The 15,289-nt window shown below is 43.4% G+C and overlaps 1 protein-coding gene across 6 annotated transcripts in view; it reads right to left on the bottom strand.

Annotated features, from left to right (window-relative positions):
- Positions 1 to 15,289, bottom strand: part of chchd3a (coiled-coil-helix-coiled-coil-helix domain containing 3a) — a 59,083-nt gene that overhangs the window by 15,662 nt on the left and 28,132 nt on the right. For 4 of the 6 annotated variants that reach the window (XM_068721315.1, XM_068721317.1, XM_068721320.1 and 1 more), the window contains 3 exons: positions 10,162 to 10,176; positions 9,012 to 9,095; positions 296 to 366 (listed from right to left, as the gene is read on the bottom strand). In XM_068721315.1, the coding sequence (XP_068577416.1) occupies positions 296 to 366; positions 9,012 to 9,095; positions 10,162 to 10,176 (170 nt within the window). The remainder of the gene's footprint in view (positions 1 to 295; positions 367 to 9,011; positions 9,096 to 10,161; positions 10,177 to 15,289) is intronic. The other 2 variants (XM_068721316.1, XM_068721318.1) reach the window with 1 other exon arrangement.

The following is a 15,289-nucleotide window of genomic DNA, read 5'->3' as shown; positions in this document are numbered from 1 at the left end:
TCAGGCTTATCAGTGAACCACATCATCAACATCAGCTAATGGACCGGGCTAATGTGATCCTGATTGAAAGACATCGGTTAGAATGTGGCTGGCATGATTCAATAGTGTATTCAGTGGTCCACGTGGACTTCTAATCTTCAATCAATGCATCATTATAGATAACACGCATGGCGCTCAAAAAGAAACAATGAAAGGTCTATTTCTGGAGGTAAACATAAAGAACAGGGTTGAACTTCTAACTGGTCTGTGACTTAGAGCCTTACATCTACTTTGGACCGACTGCGTCAAAACTTACTTGAACTTGGCATTCACTTGGTCGGCAGCTTTGTGATAGTTCTCCGTGGTGACCTTGTAGAACTGAGCACTCTGCAGAGAGACAGGAGGAGAAAGGCCAGTAAGTGAGATAAATGCATGAAAATGTGATTGCAATCTCTTATATAAAAAAAAGTCCATCCAATTCATCATCATCGCACATCCTCCCTGCTTTCACGTTGGCGCTATTTAGGCAAAAGGAAACATTTTCAGCAAAGTGACACCTCGCAGCAGTTCAGATCTGATATGGTCCAGCCTACACAGCCCTGCCTCAGCCACCATCACTCAAACGCCATTTAAAAGTTTATATCGAGAGGTATTAAGAGCACAGGTCTATTACCACTTGGGCTTATTGTCCACAACATGGAAGCTAGCTTTGTGAAATGCAATGTCTACAGGTTATAAGTATGAACAATATTGGGATTGTTCTTTTTTGTGCGTGCATGTTTGCCTCTCTGTGCGAGTGTGTGAATTATGGGTATTTGTGTGTTTATATGTGCGTCTGAGCTTATCCCCTCACAAACGGCGGCTGTAATAACAGGCAGGCATAATCCTGTCAGGTCAGAGGGCCGCTAGTCAACAGCGTGCAGACTACCACTCAAAATCCCCCAGTGACCCATAGCAGGAACCCCTCAGCCTGAATTACCTCCTCATACACGGCTGTATAACATAGCTCCTCCACCGCTTATACTACTCGGGGAAGATCTGTTCCGTCAGCCCTCAGTGGCTGTTACGCACATTTATGATCAAATGCTGAGGGATTGTTAAATTTGATGGATGGCTTGATTGAGTTGTACGAGGTTTGATCCAGGTGCAAAACAGGCAATGTCTGCCAATGCCTTCCTGTGAAGTACTCCACTTTAATAGTAATATTACTTACTAATACTTTTACTCAAAAAGTAAAGTGCACACAAGCAAAAAAAAATATTCTCTTCACACATCAGACAGATTAGACATTTTTTGTTTGTTTTCTGTTGGGTTAATGTTGAGCTACCAAATCAGTACTGTATGAGGTATTGCTGGGTTAAAGATCTCTGAGATTATAAATCATAAGCAGACCTTCACAAAGTTCGCTGGTCTTGCAAGATGGTTCTGGAGAAGTTTAAGACTTTTCAGGGTTAACAGAGGAATTTGAAAACTAGTTCCATCTCGTCTCTGCATTGTTAAAAGAGGAACAGTTAACCGTGAGGAATTTGTCGTGCAGAAAGCGCACAGAATTGGGGACCAGCCAACCAACCGACCTCACTGGACACCAGACACTTAAATCATCTTGCATACATTACAGACACACTACAAATGTGACAAAGGTAAGCATCTTGGTCCCATCTGCCCGGATTTAACCTTCTAGCAGCCCAGACATTCATCATAGTTCAGAAACGATCAATAGGAATGAACTGCGCTGCTGAAAAGATCAATAGTTGTGCATTGCCAAGCTAAAAGAAGATGGGACATGACAACGCTGACAAAAGGTCTGATACAGATTTGAGTCCTCTTCATTTAGATCGACACTGAAGGTTTGCAATTGATTCAGAGTCCTTTACTTCACACATTCTGTAGTTACACATGTAATTTAAAATGTATCTTTAATATATACTTCATAGATAGTATAAAATAAAATAGCTTGATCCTTTGCAATGACACATTCAATTCTTTAGATCATTTCTTTCCCCTCTGATCTCTCTTGAGATGTCTCAAGTCCACATGTGTCAAGTTTAATTGATTGGAAATGATTTATGTCTATCGGGTCCCATAGGTAAAAATGAAGTCATGAAGCTCTCTGTACATGTCTAAGACGCACATTCAGAGAGGAATTTGCAGGGTGTAAAGATCCTGCATGAAATATATATAAAACAACATAATGTGGAAACAAAATAGGGGTCTGAGTACTTAACATACCCAGTGCAGCAGTCCCTCAGGCAGACATTAGTTTGTATGTCAAACACAATAAAGAAGAATGCCCAAAGTTTAAGAGTTAACTTGTAAGCTGCTGTTGTATCTGTGCCCTCCTGGCCTTGAATCAAGTGTTTTTTGGTGTAGACAAAGAAACTGTCAAGAACTAAGCAAAAGGGTTTAAAAGAGAAGCTTATTCACAGATAAAAGGACTAAAAAGAGATTTTTTGGAGCTGCTAAAGAGGCAAGAATAAGACTTCTCCTGGGTGCCGAAATTGAGCCATTGGAAGACAAAGAGAGAGTCGGAAAGAGAAGGATTTGGGTCTCTGTCTAGAATATTAAGTATAAGGTAATAATACCTCCCTAAATGTCTGAGCCGGCACTAATCAGCACCGTAATCCACCTGGAGGGCAAAAAGGCTGTGTGTGACAATGACTGCAGGACCATCAGAATATACCTACCGACACACACACACACACACACACACACACACACACACACACACACACACACACACACACACACACACACACACACACACAAACACCGCCGGTGCAGTCACGCTGACACCTGCGCGCACAAGGTACTAACACACACATCATGGGTACATGTGTGGACACGCTGCCAAATTATCTACACATATCCTGGTGGCTTTAAACAATGACACACACACACACACACACACACACACACACACACACACACACACACACACACACACACACACACACACACACACACAAAGAAAAGCCTCACTCACCACCAGAGAGAGCGGAGAAGAGTGTAATTTGTGTGATTACTAAGTGGTATCAAATCGTGATTTCCTTCCGTTGCCCCAACTGATTAAGAGCGTAGCCCTGACCTTAGCCCAGAGAGGAACAAATCTTTTCAGGGGCTGCAAAACAGAGAGATTCTTTTTGATTGCTGTCAAGCAATTCTTCATCAATGAATGAACAGAATTGCGTAGCTTCAAGAACCTTGTTCTGTGTACACGCCATGAGCAATCTACCTCTAAAACAGTGTTTCTGTTTATTTTCATCCTAGTTACTCTATTTGCGCTCCACTGGGTCTTTTAGCTCATCTGGAGCCAAACAAAATGCTGGTGGGGGGTGTCACAGACAAATTAAGTCATTACTGCTAATGCACTGCAGCGATATGGAGAAGATAGAAGCTGCACCGCAACACAGGCTCCTGCTCAATTTAGAGAAAAAGCCTCGCATTTTTAATGAGTAAAACAAACAACTCCCTGTACTGATGGCTTCTTCCTCTTATCTGCTGCTGAGCAGGAGGGCCGAAATGGGGAGAAACCCCACCACGGCCAACATTACGGTTGTGCGGAGCTAGAGTAAATGAGACTTCTGCTGTGTGCAACTTGCTCATAAGGAGAGCAAAGAGGCTGTTAAACTGTTATTGTGCCCATCCTTCACACACATTTTAAACCAAAGGTAACTAAATATGACTACAGTCTTCTCTAACCATGTGTTCAGGCAGAAGGCAAGGCGAATGTTAAGAGGTGGGGATTGCATTCAAAGTCAATGGAACGATGTGATCAGAGGCAAATTTCGCCCCCAAAAAGGCACTCGAGACACTCGAGACACTCGAGACACACTCCCACACAGAAGATCGGTCCGCTGCTGGTTAGCTCACAGCTAATGTCCGTGTTTCCAGTCTTAGAGCTAAGTTATGCTAAGCTATACTAACCGGCTGAAGCTTAATATGTCGAGACATGAGAGTGCTCTCAATCTTTCAGCAAAAATGCAGAAAAAAGCACATTTCCTAAGTTTATAAGGGCAATTTAAGGTTTTTAGTTCATTAAATCTCCTTTCTTGCAAATCACTGTAAAATGAGTTCCAATTGTGGGGACAGAAAAATAGAAACACTTTTTAATACAATGCTGACCAACACAATATACCACCCATAGCTATGGTCTAGAAACTTACCATTACTGCTCCACAGTTTTAACAAAAATGAGCCCTGAACAGAGAGAAAAGTTGTATCTCAGTAATATTGTTTTGGCCCGTGGAGCGTTACTGCTGTCGGATTTCTTTTTTTAAAAATAAACTAATGTGCCACTCTGCTGTTGTGAAATCACCATTCCTTGAAAAGACTTCCCGCTAAATCCCTGTGAATCCCATCATGCGGCTATAACAGCAAACAGTCTCCGACACAATAACTCAACACTGCAGCACTCTGTCATGTTTTCACTCCGGATTACCGCGTCTCCAGTCATACAACTAGCAGAGCCATAGAGACTGCACTGATCGCTTCATGGTGGAGAGAGGAAGTCTAAAAACGTCTTTACTGCTACAATACTGCAACAACACCGTCAAGACACAATGGTTGTAATTTTTGGAATTGTTTCCATTTTTTTTTACAGACAAGCTAAATGTACTTAAAATTTGAGCTTCAGTCTTCAGAGAGAGACTGACGACAAAAGATCGAGGGAGAGAGAAACTGAGGGGGAGATGAAGACACCAAGTCAGAGAGAGAGATAGAAGCTATTACTGTTTTTTTAATACTCTTTCCTCCGCATGTCTTCCTTTCACAGTGCCGTGATGCTTTGCTATGAGATGGCAATTGCTGCAGTGATTGTCCTCCATAGGAGAGCAGAAAAATCCAATTTCATCGATATATACAAGGCGAAAAGAAAGATAGAAAAAAAAAGAAGAAAAGAAACATCCCTTCGGAATAAAAATAAATAAATAAATTGAGGCATGGAGGAGAAAAAAACACAACTCAAAAAAAAAAACAATGTGAAAAAGACAGATATATAGAGACACAGATGTGGCCAGGAGGGAGGGCTTGATACAAAAAGAACAGCAAAAGAAGCAAAACAACATGGGCAAGTTGATTGTTAAATATGAGATTGTTTTACAGCAGGGCAGGTATTGAGTGAAAATTTAATAAATATATAGATATTGTTTTCAGGGGCTATTTGGTAGCTGTGGCCCCAATGAGCGGCAGCAGCAGAGGCAGCGGGCCGAGCTGCCTCGGAGCTGGTGATGGCCTGTCACTGGAAGCCCCTCTGATGAATGGCTATGTTGGATTGGAACAGACGTGTAATATATATCAGACTTATTCTCTCTCTCTCTCTCTCTCTCTGTGTGTGCAAGATGCTGGGGAAATCCTGAGGTAAAGGGAGGAACGGAGGGAGGGCAAAGAGCGCGCCGTGAGATAATATTAAGCTCGAGGTTTCACTAAAGCCTTGTTCACTAGAGCCTTGTTCACTAGAGTCTTGTTCACTAGAGCCTTGTTCACCGCCCACCAACAGGCGACTCGAGACCGGCCAACAATGTTTTGAATCATTCCATGGCCACATCTTTTTCCTTATATTCTTTGAAGTTAGAAGAGTTTATTTATTTATGTATGTTTACACGGTATTTTAACTCCCCCACTTGTGGTAGGTGCTTCAATGAACTGTGATGGGCAGTTTCTTTTCATACGTTATTACTCATGAATATTTAAATCAGCTATGACGTGGTGAGGGAAAAAAATTTCATTGGTCTGAAAGTCCAAAATGTCCCCAAAAATGTTTTCACAGTAGAAATTAACCTAACAAATGGTTCAATTCACCCTCCGCCAAACAAGGGTTGCCAACGTAGGATTGGACAGTGGCCTCTCTAGGTGACCGTGGCTAAGTGGAGAGCAGGGCCGTCTTTCAAACAAAGGGTCAGCGGTTCGAATATAGAATAGTCTCATGTCATTGTGTCCTTGAGCAAGACACTTAACCCCAAAATTGCTCCCGTAGCTGCGTCTACGGTGTGTAGATAGATACTGAATTGTAAGTCACTTTGGATAAAAGCGTCTGCTAAATGACTGTAATGTAATGTAATGCTTAATGAAGGGTCAGTTGCTTGCTGATCCGGACCGAGACGACCTCTTTTATGTCTCCTTTGATGCACACTTGTCTAACACAGTTTGTATTGAGCTCATTCATCTGAAGTGGTCGCTATTAACCAAGCGGTCGTTTTCAGAGAGTACACAGGAGCAGAACATGGAGCTAGTGACTTGGTTTGGTGTGCTGCCGGGCTCAAGGAGTGTTATTAGCACAGTCCAAACTGACTGCACCCCCTATGGAGCCCCGAGCCGCTTGCTGCACAGTAAGACAACGTGCAATATGGCCGCCATTGATCCTCAGTTACACAAAGCATCGCTCGCCGGCACACGAAACGCACACACGCACGCCACTTTTGTCGGGTTTCAGCTCAGCAAGGAAGACTTAAGACTTTAAAGACTACTTTAAATAAATAAATAAATAAAAATAATCGCAAATTGAGGACAAAGTGCTTTGGAAATATAAATGATTTATAATATAATTCCTGTGCATGAATCAATAAATGTTAATTTTCACAGCGTTCCCTGTTTCTCACCTTTTCTTTTACTATTCAGTGATTCGGCTTGTAGTGCTCTTTTAACCTTTCCTTTAACACTCGTTCTTTATTATTTGATGACTTTTTATCATTTTTAGCACTCTTCCACCTCCTTTTACTTTTGTCTTTTTTCTTGTTCTTACCCTCACTCACTCACAAATGTCACTTCATCATAATTCCTGTGATACCTTCGCAGGTAGAATCTATTTCTTTCTAGTTTGTCTCGAGCTGTACAGTCTCTTTATCTACCTCGTCTCTTATTGTGTTGAATCTCTATTGTTTCCTCTTCCTTTAGCTTCTCTCTTTAGTACAGTATCTCTGTCCTCTCCTCTCTCTCAATCTTCTCTCTCTCTTTGAGGTGTGAAGGTGATTTGTTGACACTTTGATCTAAGAAATATTGACCAGTGGCCAACATGACTGATGGATGGTCAGTGCCTGAAGTCAATAATGCCTGTGTTAGTTGGGACTCATCGCTTCTGCCATCAGCGCTCACATTTTCTCAGTTACGGGGAGGTGCGGTAGGGCTACACTGTTTAAAGGTCTAATAATGCAACACAAGCTGAGGAATTGAAAGAGAGAAGCTTAGCTGTACGGCCGGATCAGCGAGCATGCCTCCATCTCATAATATAACAACATCTTGAGGTCTTTTCAAAGCCACCATCCTGCGGAAGGAAGTCCGTTCGAAAGGTGCAGTTGTTTTCTTTGCAAAATGATCCGTCACTTAACGCACTCCTTCCCCTTGACGTCAGCAAATGGCGTCCTCTCCTCTCCGCCACACAACCGGAGTCGTACAGACCAATGCACATCCAATTACCGACAGAAGTCCACTCAATACCCACTGGTTAAAGAATTCATCCCGAGTGAAGGAGGGAACATTTGCTTTATTGACCCAACAAGGATAACTGTCCGCTAACGGGAACTAACAAATCCACACTGAAAATATTAAACTAATTATTATAATGGTGCTGATTAATCAGCTAAGAGCAATATTTAAAGCAATGTTGTAATAATGGAGTAAGACATAAGACACCACAGATTTTCATCATGAAATCATTTGACATTGAGGTCCTATTGAGGACAATGTGTCCCCTGAGTGCGTGATATTTTGCCATGCTTGTATTCATGTGAACTTCTAAGAAGAAAACAGTGTGAGTGCCTTCCTCTTCCTTGTTGGTATGAAATCTCCATTTTGTTTCCACCATAGAGAGCGTTTGACTTGTTTGCCCCATCCAAAGGGGACAAAACTCCTCCCCAGCATGAAGGCGCCAATTTAAGCGCATTAAATTTGGCCTTGTATCCTTCCCAAGATACACTTGTGATTTGAGAGCAGCATGAGGGCGTCCTTTATTTTGACACACTTTAACGGGGCATTTGACCCTGGTTTCCTGCCTTGTAGGCATCTCACTCTGGGACCAGCGTGGCATTGTCCTTTGAAGTGGGCTAAGCACGGCAGCTGACCTTCGTCCCCCTCCATAGGACACTAGTTTGACAAGGACCATCAGGGAAGAGACATTTGACACACACACACACACACACACACACACACACACACACACACACACACACACACACACACACACACACACACACACACACACACAGCTGACTGAGATGTAACCTTTTATCCTTCAGGTGGAGGTAAGGAGGGTTGAAATTAAAAGGAAAAAAAGAGCAAAAGAGTTGCAGAGAGACAATTCGAGAGAACAAGAAAGAGAGAGAGAGCGATGTGCACCACACGGGGGAAAGCATGCCGAGTTTAAGTTGGGATGAAAACAGAAACCGTGGGACAGAGGGATGAAGAAAATGAATACATGTGACTGTACTTTAACTGAGCCCATGGTGACCACTGTGCACTGGATTGTGTGCATTAATGTGCGTGAACACTGTGGTGTGTTTCCGGTGCCGCGTGTCGATGAGTGTATTATACATCAATAGATGAACGTTATGAAACGTTTCCCCAGGCAACAACTATCTGCAGAATGTTCTTGAAAAACAGCAATGACGTCATCTTGCTTTGTGACTGGATAACGCAGCAGGTAGTTTTTACTTTGTCTTCCGTTGTTGAAAAGGAAAGTTATCTTCTGCTTCACCTTTTGAAACCGTATCCTCCACCTTGGGATTTTCTCGTTAGTAGTGCTTTGGTTCTATTATTTATCTTTTTTTATATCACTCTTGTAGTTATGTGTTGAGCAAAACTCTGTAATGAATCAATTTCCATTACAGTTAACACCACATGTACAGTATGTATAGTTCTGTAGCTACTGTGGACTTGCAGAGCCCCGTTTCACTATGTTTATGCCTTTCAAAAATGTGTTGGTAACTGCATTCCAGATGTGAAATGGTAGCACCTAGTTCTGTGAGTGTGGTTGAACATTAATATCACCTACGTCCATAAACGGGCAGTTTTCAGGTTGACTTATGGTGCAAATGGTTTCTTACCCTCTCCTCCAGCCGAGCCACCTGCTCTCTGTAGAAAGCATCCTGCTTGTTTAGGTCTGCTTCTCTGGCCCCCAGCTGCTTGGCCTAACACACACAGACACACGCACACACACACACACACACACACACACACACACACACACAAGACAAAAAAACATCACTTGTGTGCTCAGTGGAGCAGTGCCAATTCTATGAGACTGATCACAAAAATGCACACATACACAAGTATACATCAGAGAAGTAAAGAAGAGAGAACTCAGACACAGGCGCTCTGTTTATCAGCAGATATAGACTGGACTGTGAAACACTTTGTGAATGACCTTTTATAATTTAATGTTTGATGAGCGCTGTGCCTGCTGGCGTGCACATAGACAAGTGTTGCATGTATGTGCACATACAGCCCGACGTCTAGGAAAGTGCGTCCATGTCCGTGAAACTGATGATGCCTCGGCATGGCCAAACTGCTATCAGGTCAAGAGGATCACATCGGCTCTCAGTGCAAAGGAGCACCACAGTCCTGTGTGTGTATATAGATATATACTGTATATATATATAGATATATACTGTGTGTGTGTATATATATATATATATATATATATATATATATATATCTCTACCCAGCACTACCAATCTCTGCTGTCCTTCCCTTTACTGTGACCTTCACTGAACTGACTCTCTGGGTGATAAGACCCGGACATATCGTATCTATCCCAGTGTGAAGAGCAGTCCTTCACACTGGGATAGAGGGCCACTGACTCAAATAGAAATTTAAATTGTACTGATGTATGAAAATGATAAAACACTGGCGATTTGGGATTTATATCGAGCAAACTGAGAGGTGGTTATTCAAAGCCACAGCAAACTTTGGGACCCAACCAAATTGGTATTATTATTACTGCTCCCTTCTGTTAATACGACTAGAAAATAAGATGAAATCTCATCTATAATTCTACAAAGCATTTGGAGGAAGAAAGCTGTAAAAGGGGATCATCAAAAATATAGAGCAGCTGAAACATCTGGTGAAAAAATTAAATAAAAATGTAACATGTGAAAGAGGCTGAGAGGGAAAAAGAAAACCTTGACTCTGTGATGCAGAAACAGAGAAAGAGAACTGTAGAGTCTAACAGAAGGTAGAGACCTCTCGACTTACCTTCCGTCCAATCTCCTGAAGGAGGGAAGCATTGGGGGAGGAAAAAAACAACAAGAGAGAAGAGAAAAGAGGCACTGATTCATCCATGAACTTCTTCAAAGTGACATTTGGAAAGGTTTGGTATTCAGAGGGTTAGGGGTGACTGGCTGCCACACTGTTCTGCTTGAACACTCACACTCCGTCCTCTCCATCTCCTCTTGCACCGGCGCGCACGCACGCACGCACGCACGCACACACACACACACACACACACACACACACACACACACACACACACACACACACACACACACACACACACACACACACACACACACACACACACACACACACACACACACACACACACGTATGGTATATGACCATGAACTGTGGTTCCAAACATTCAAATCCACACCGCCATATTGCAGAGGACTGTCCTATGTAAAGCACCCACGCAAAGACTTTGAAGCCTTTGCTTTAAGCACTAAGAGTGTTGAAGGAGACGAAGGGAGTGTGAAGAAAACAACGTATTACCCCGTCCAACCTCTACTCCTCTGATAACCATCTGTGTTTGGGCGACTCGGTGCACTGCAGGCGGAGCTGCACACTCTATGCATTGTGATGAGGAGTGTCACACCAAAGGGCTGCACGAGGTGTGTGTGTGTGTGTGTGTGTGTGTGTGTGTGTGTGTGTGTGTGTGTGTGTGTGTGTGTGTGTGTGTGTGTGTGTGTGTGTGTGTCTGTGTGTGTGTTGTTTCAAAGTCAAGGGGATGCTCCAAGCTTACGCACCGCAATTAATACAGCAACACCGGCAAAACACCTGCGCAGGCACACAGTGACATTATGCCATCCACAGGTCCAGAACACTCCACAGCACCACTTTATCGCATTCCTGACAACACTCTGCAAAGCGACACGCACATGGCTGCGTCGCAGCTGTCCTCAGCACAACCTAACATTAGCCAGCCTCATCGTTCAGGTCAGACGATTGTCTCCACTGTGTCCCCCTTTTGCATGTCTGAAAATGCTTTTACGTGGCCGGTGTGATGGAAAAAGCTCAAGCTGCCTGCACTTGATGGAATCAAATTGAACTTAAACCCGAGTGGTGGTGCTGGCTGAATGCACCCTGGAGTACACCCTTAAAAAGTCTGCAGCTAGTACACGGGAAGTAGCACCGTCTTGACCTTAAAGTGTGTTATTGATTCCGAGCGTGCAATCGGGGCTTCTGGGATAGATTGGTAAAGTTTTCGACAGGCCGGGTTACGTTGGACCGAGGTGCTAAAAAAGAAAAGAAAAAACTGTCTCCCACCAACAGCTCAATTTAAGAGGAATAGGAGAGGGATGATGGGATGGAGGGGAAACAGAGGAGAGGATCAGTAGTGTGGAAGTGTGTCCAAACTCAATGTTACGCTGATAGGTGGCGACTAAAGACTTTGCAGACTGAAAGACAAAAGATGCACGCAGATGCCGGGACACAAACAAAACGGCTCAGACACTGATCTGAAACGCGGGCACACACACACACACACACACACACACACACACACACACACACACCAGCCGGAGCAGCTGTACGTAACAGAGAGCTTGTGGAGAGATAAATGTGTGCTGAAGGCGAGACTAAAGGGGTCATTAAAAGAGGAGAGGTTGTGACAGAAATGTGTGCCCAGGGATTGTCTTTTTTTTTTGCTCACTTTTGTGTGCGTCTACGCGTAAGCCTGTGCGCACATGCAGCCGTGCATGTGTTCAATTTCCATGCGAGCAGGTTGGCCCTCATCTTTGATGACACACACACACACACACACACACACAGACACACACAGACACACACACACACACACACACACACACACACACACACACACACACACACACACACAGGATTACTTCTGACTGATTAACCCCATTCAGCAGACTTTAAAGATAATCTAATCATACCAAAGGCCAAACAATGGGACAGACTTCAACACTGCCCATGCACCCTTTGTTCACCTAATGAAGAGGCGGTCACGGGTGGAAGAAGAGGAGAGCTGGGGTAAGTGTGGGGGGTGGTAGAGGAAGAGGAGGGCAGAACTGGACATGAAATGGAAAAAAAGAAGAAAGAAAATGGAGAGAGGAAAGAACAGAGAGATAAAGAGACAAAGAGAGGAAGAGGAGGACAAAAAAAAGGTGATTTATCATTGGAAGTGTCAAGAATGGAGAACTGGCTGATAGATGGGGACATGGAGTCTGGGCCAAGTGCATCTCCTTAACTTTAAAAAGAAGTTGAAGAGAGAGAACGATCACAAAGAACAGAACGGAAGATACAAGTGGAAGTAAGAGAAGTAAGAGGGGGAAAGGGGACACCTGAAGCTCTCGCAACTTTCCAGCTTTGAAATCCAGGACTTCTTTAATCTGAGACGATTTCTTAGTGGAAGCCAGAAATGACTGTCAATCACCCTCATGATGAAAGAGAGTTCTATGAGCACTTCTATCAAAACTTTGCAAGTCCAGAGGATGATGTAATTCATTTTGGCTAATTTAAAAATTCTAATTCGACCTGGTCTAATTTTCCTGTGCAGCAACCCGGTGAAAATACAAACAGTCAAAAACAATACCCGACAGTAATCCAGTCCACACACTGCGGTTTGTAGCCCAGAAAACTACATCAACATCATCGGCAAACTTCTACGTCCCCCCCTGTATCCTCCGGTCTCTTATTAAGTACAGTAGCACAACGGCTGAGGGTGACAGGCGGTTGAGAGTGAGACCGCGGTGGTCAGATTAAGCGGATCGTTTAGGCGAGGTGAACGCCTCTGTGAATATCAATTAGCAAGCCGCTGAATAATTAAGGACAGCCGTGTTTTTTAATTAGCCGACTGCCGCAGTTTGAGCTGGGAGCGAGAGCACCGGAGAGGAGGAGGAGGAGGAGGAGGAGGACAGGAGGACAGGAGGGGAGGAGAAAAGGAAAGGAGGATGGCAGGAAGGATGAAAACAGGTGGATTTTGCTGCGTCAGCCGCCCCCCCCCTCCCACCATCACACACACACACCTCCTGTTCTCTCACTGATTTGCTCGCGTACACTCCATTTTCTTTCACACCAGCTTTTTATTTTTGTTTTAAGTGTTCTCTCTGTTCGCTGATATATAAATAACTCCTGCCTGCAGCGTTGAGCAGGCTTAAGGCAACTGCATGTGTGAGTATGTACTTATACTGTGTGTGGCTCCATATGGGACTCCCTGTTTTAAAAATACATTATAGGGAATAATACAGTTATGTGATATTTGCATCCTATCCTTCTCTCCTTTTTGAAGAGACACTGTATACTAATGGAGAAATGAAACTCAATGAAATAAACACTACAGTACATTAAATAAAACTGTACAATCTATAAGTTGTGAGTTTATAACCAAAATAATTTTCTCTTCTTAAATTGTTCCATCTAATTAACCTTTAGAGGCCCTAAAAGGTAAAACTATCCAGTATTTTACAAGACAAAGTACATTACTGTATATGAGACAAGTCTGAAGGAATACATGGACATGATTTTGTGTAGGAGAAATACGTTTTTGATTATCTCCCATCCCATCAATCATGTTGTTACTACACATACATTACGACCCCTTTGGAGTCCCGGCCCCCAGGTTGAGAACCATCGACTTAAACAAGTGAATCCTCTTATAATAAAATTAAATTCATGACAAGTTTACCAAACTAATTGCCAACAGCATACATTCAGGCTACGTACCACAATCAAGCAATTTCTCCTCACAAGAAAAAATAAATAAATCTGATTATGTCTTTTATCAATTCTATACACATTACATTTTTCATTTCACACCTCAATGATGGAGATCTCTGTATTGTAACAATGACGTGATTCGCGGTTACAATGTAAGCCAACTAAATGCTTATAAATCATGAAAATCATATCGCAAGATGTCGCGATGGACAGAGCACCAATCCGATATCATCACATTAACTAACGGCACCTCATCCATAACCGTCGGCCTCTTTTGTCCGTCAGCTCGGCCCTGATTCGCCCCTGTCACAAGTAGCCTCATAATCAATGCTCCCTCACTCCATCCAAGCGAATGCTGCAGCATGGTGGGTCACAGCCGCTCACCGGGGCCCATCTATCACAGACCTGTGCGACAGGGGTCCCGGTGACAAACTAACACTGAAGCCGCAGGCCCCAGGTCATGTGTGCTCCGACGGGCGGGGTGGGTGGGTGGGTGGGTGGGGAGGTGTCAAAGGGCAGCACGATGTGACCACGCTCTGGTGTTAATTGGTACCGTGGAGGTGTAGGTGGCATGTGGGAGGTCAGAGATGGATGGAGGGACGGGAGGGGAAGTCCATGGGGTGGAGAAGATGAAAGGGTGGGGGAGAGGTGGGCCCATGTGTGGATGGAATATGGATGACAAGATAGTTGGAAGGAGAATTGTTTTTTTAGGGGTTTTTTTGACAGATGTTCGGAGAACTGTCATATCGAGGAGATGGGAGAATATTTTAAAAGAGGAGCTTGACGAAAAACACAGTTTCTTACTTTTGCAGCCATATACGAATACTTACACTCACACTCCAAACTGTTTCGGAAACACATCCCTTCCACAAATCCTGTAACTGCCTTTAAAACCGCTGCAGCTCTAGCTTTAAAAGCTATCACTGGCAGATCAAATCTAAGTGATGGAGTGTAAAATGATATCACCTAACACAGACCTTACTGGCAGTGCTACGAATTACCCTTAGAGTCACTAATAAAACACAAGTCCTGCTAGCAGGAGCAGTAAAACTCCATTAGAGAGCGTTCACTTTGGCTGCTTAATTAGCATCATGGGGTTTTTACTGAGCTGCAATAACACTTAAGTTCAAGGCTAGCGATTAGTCTCCACGGGAGGTGGTCGGGTCATGGGCGATGTAATCCTGTCACATATAGTGTGGTCAGTTAATGGGCTTAACCTTGACTGATAACACAGGACGAGCACGCTGTCAAACATGTATTTACACGCATAGCAATGGCTAAAACACATGAAACTTTGTAATGTTAAGTTTTCTCAGTTGGCCGCTGAGCCCGAGTTCTAGTATCTAGTGAATGTAATCAAAAAGGCTGTATTCGCAAATATATCTAAATTATTATAGATTTTGCGCAATTATCAAAAAGTAATACT

The sequence above is a fragment of the Cebidichthys violaceus genome, unplaced genomic scaffold (assembly GCF_023349555.1).
Source record: "Cebidichthys violaceus isolate CVI_PGR_0920_01 unplaced genomic scaffold, fCebVio1.0.p SCAF_27, whole genome shotgun sequence".
Lineage (NCBI taxonomy): Eukaryota > Metazoa > Chordata > Actinopteri > Perciformes > Stichaeidae > Cebidichthys > Cebidichthys violaceus.
The sequence above is the reverse complement of the archived record's forward strand: the minus strand, read 5'-3'. Positions and strand labels throughout refer to the sequence as shown.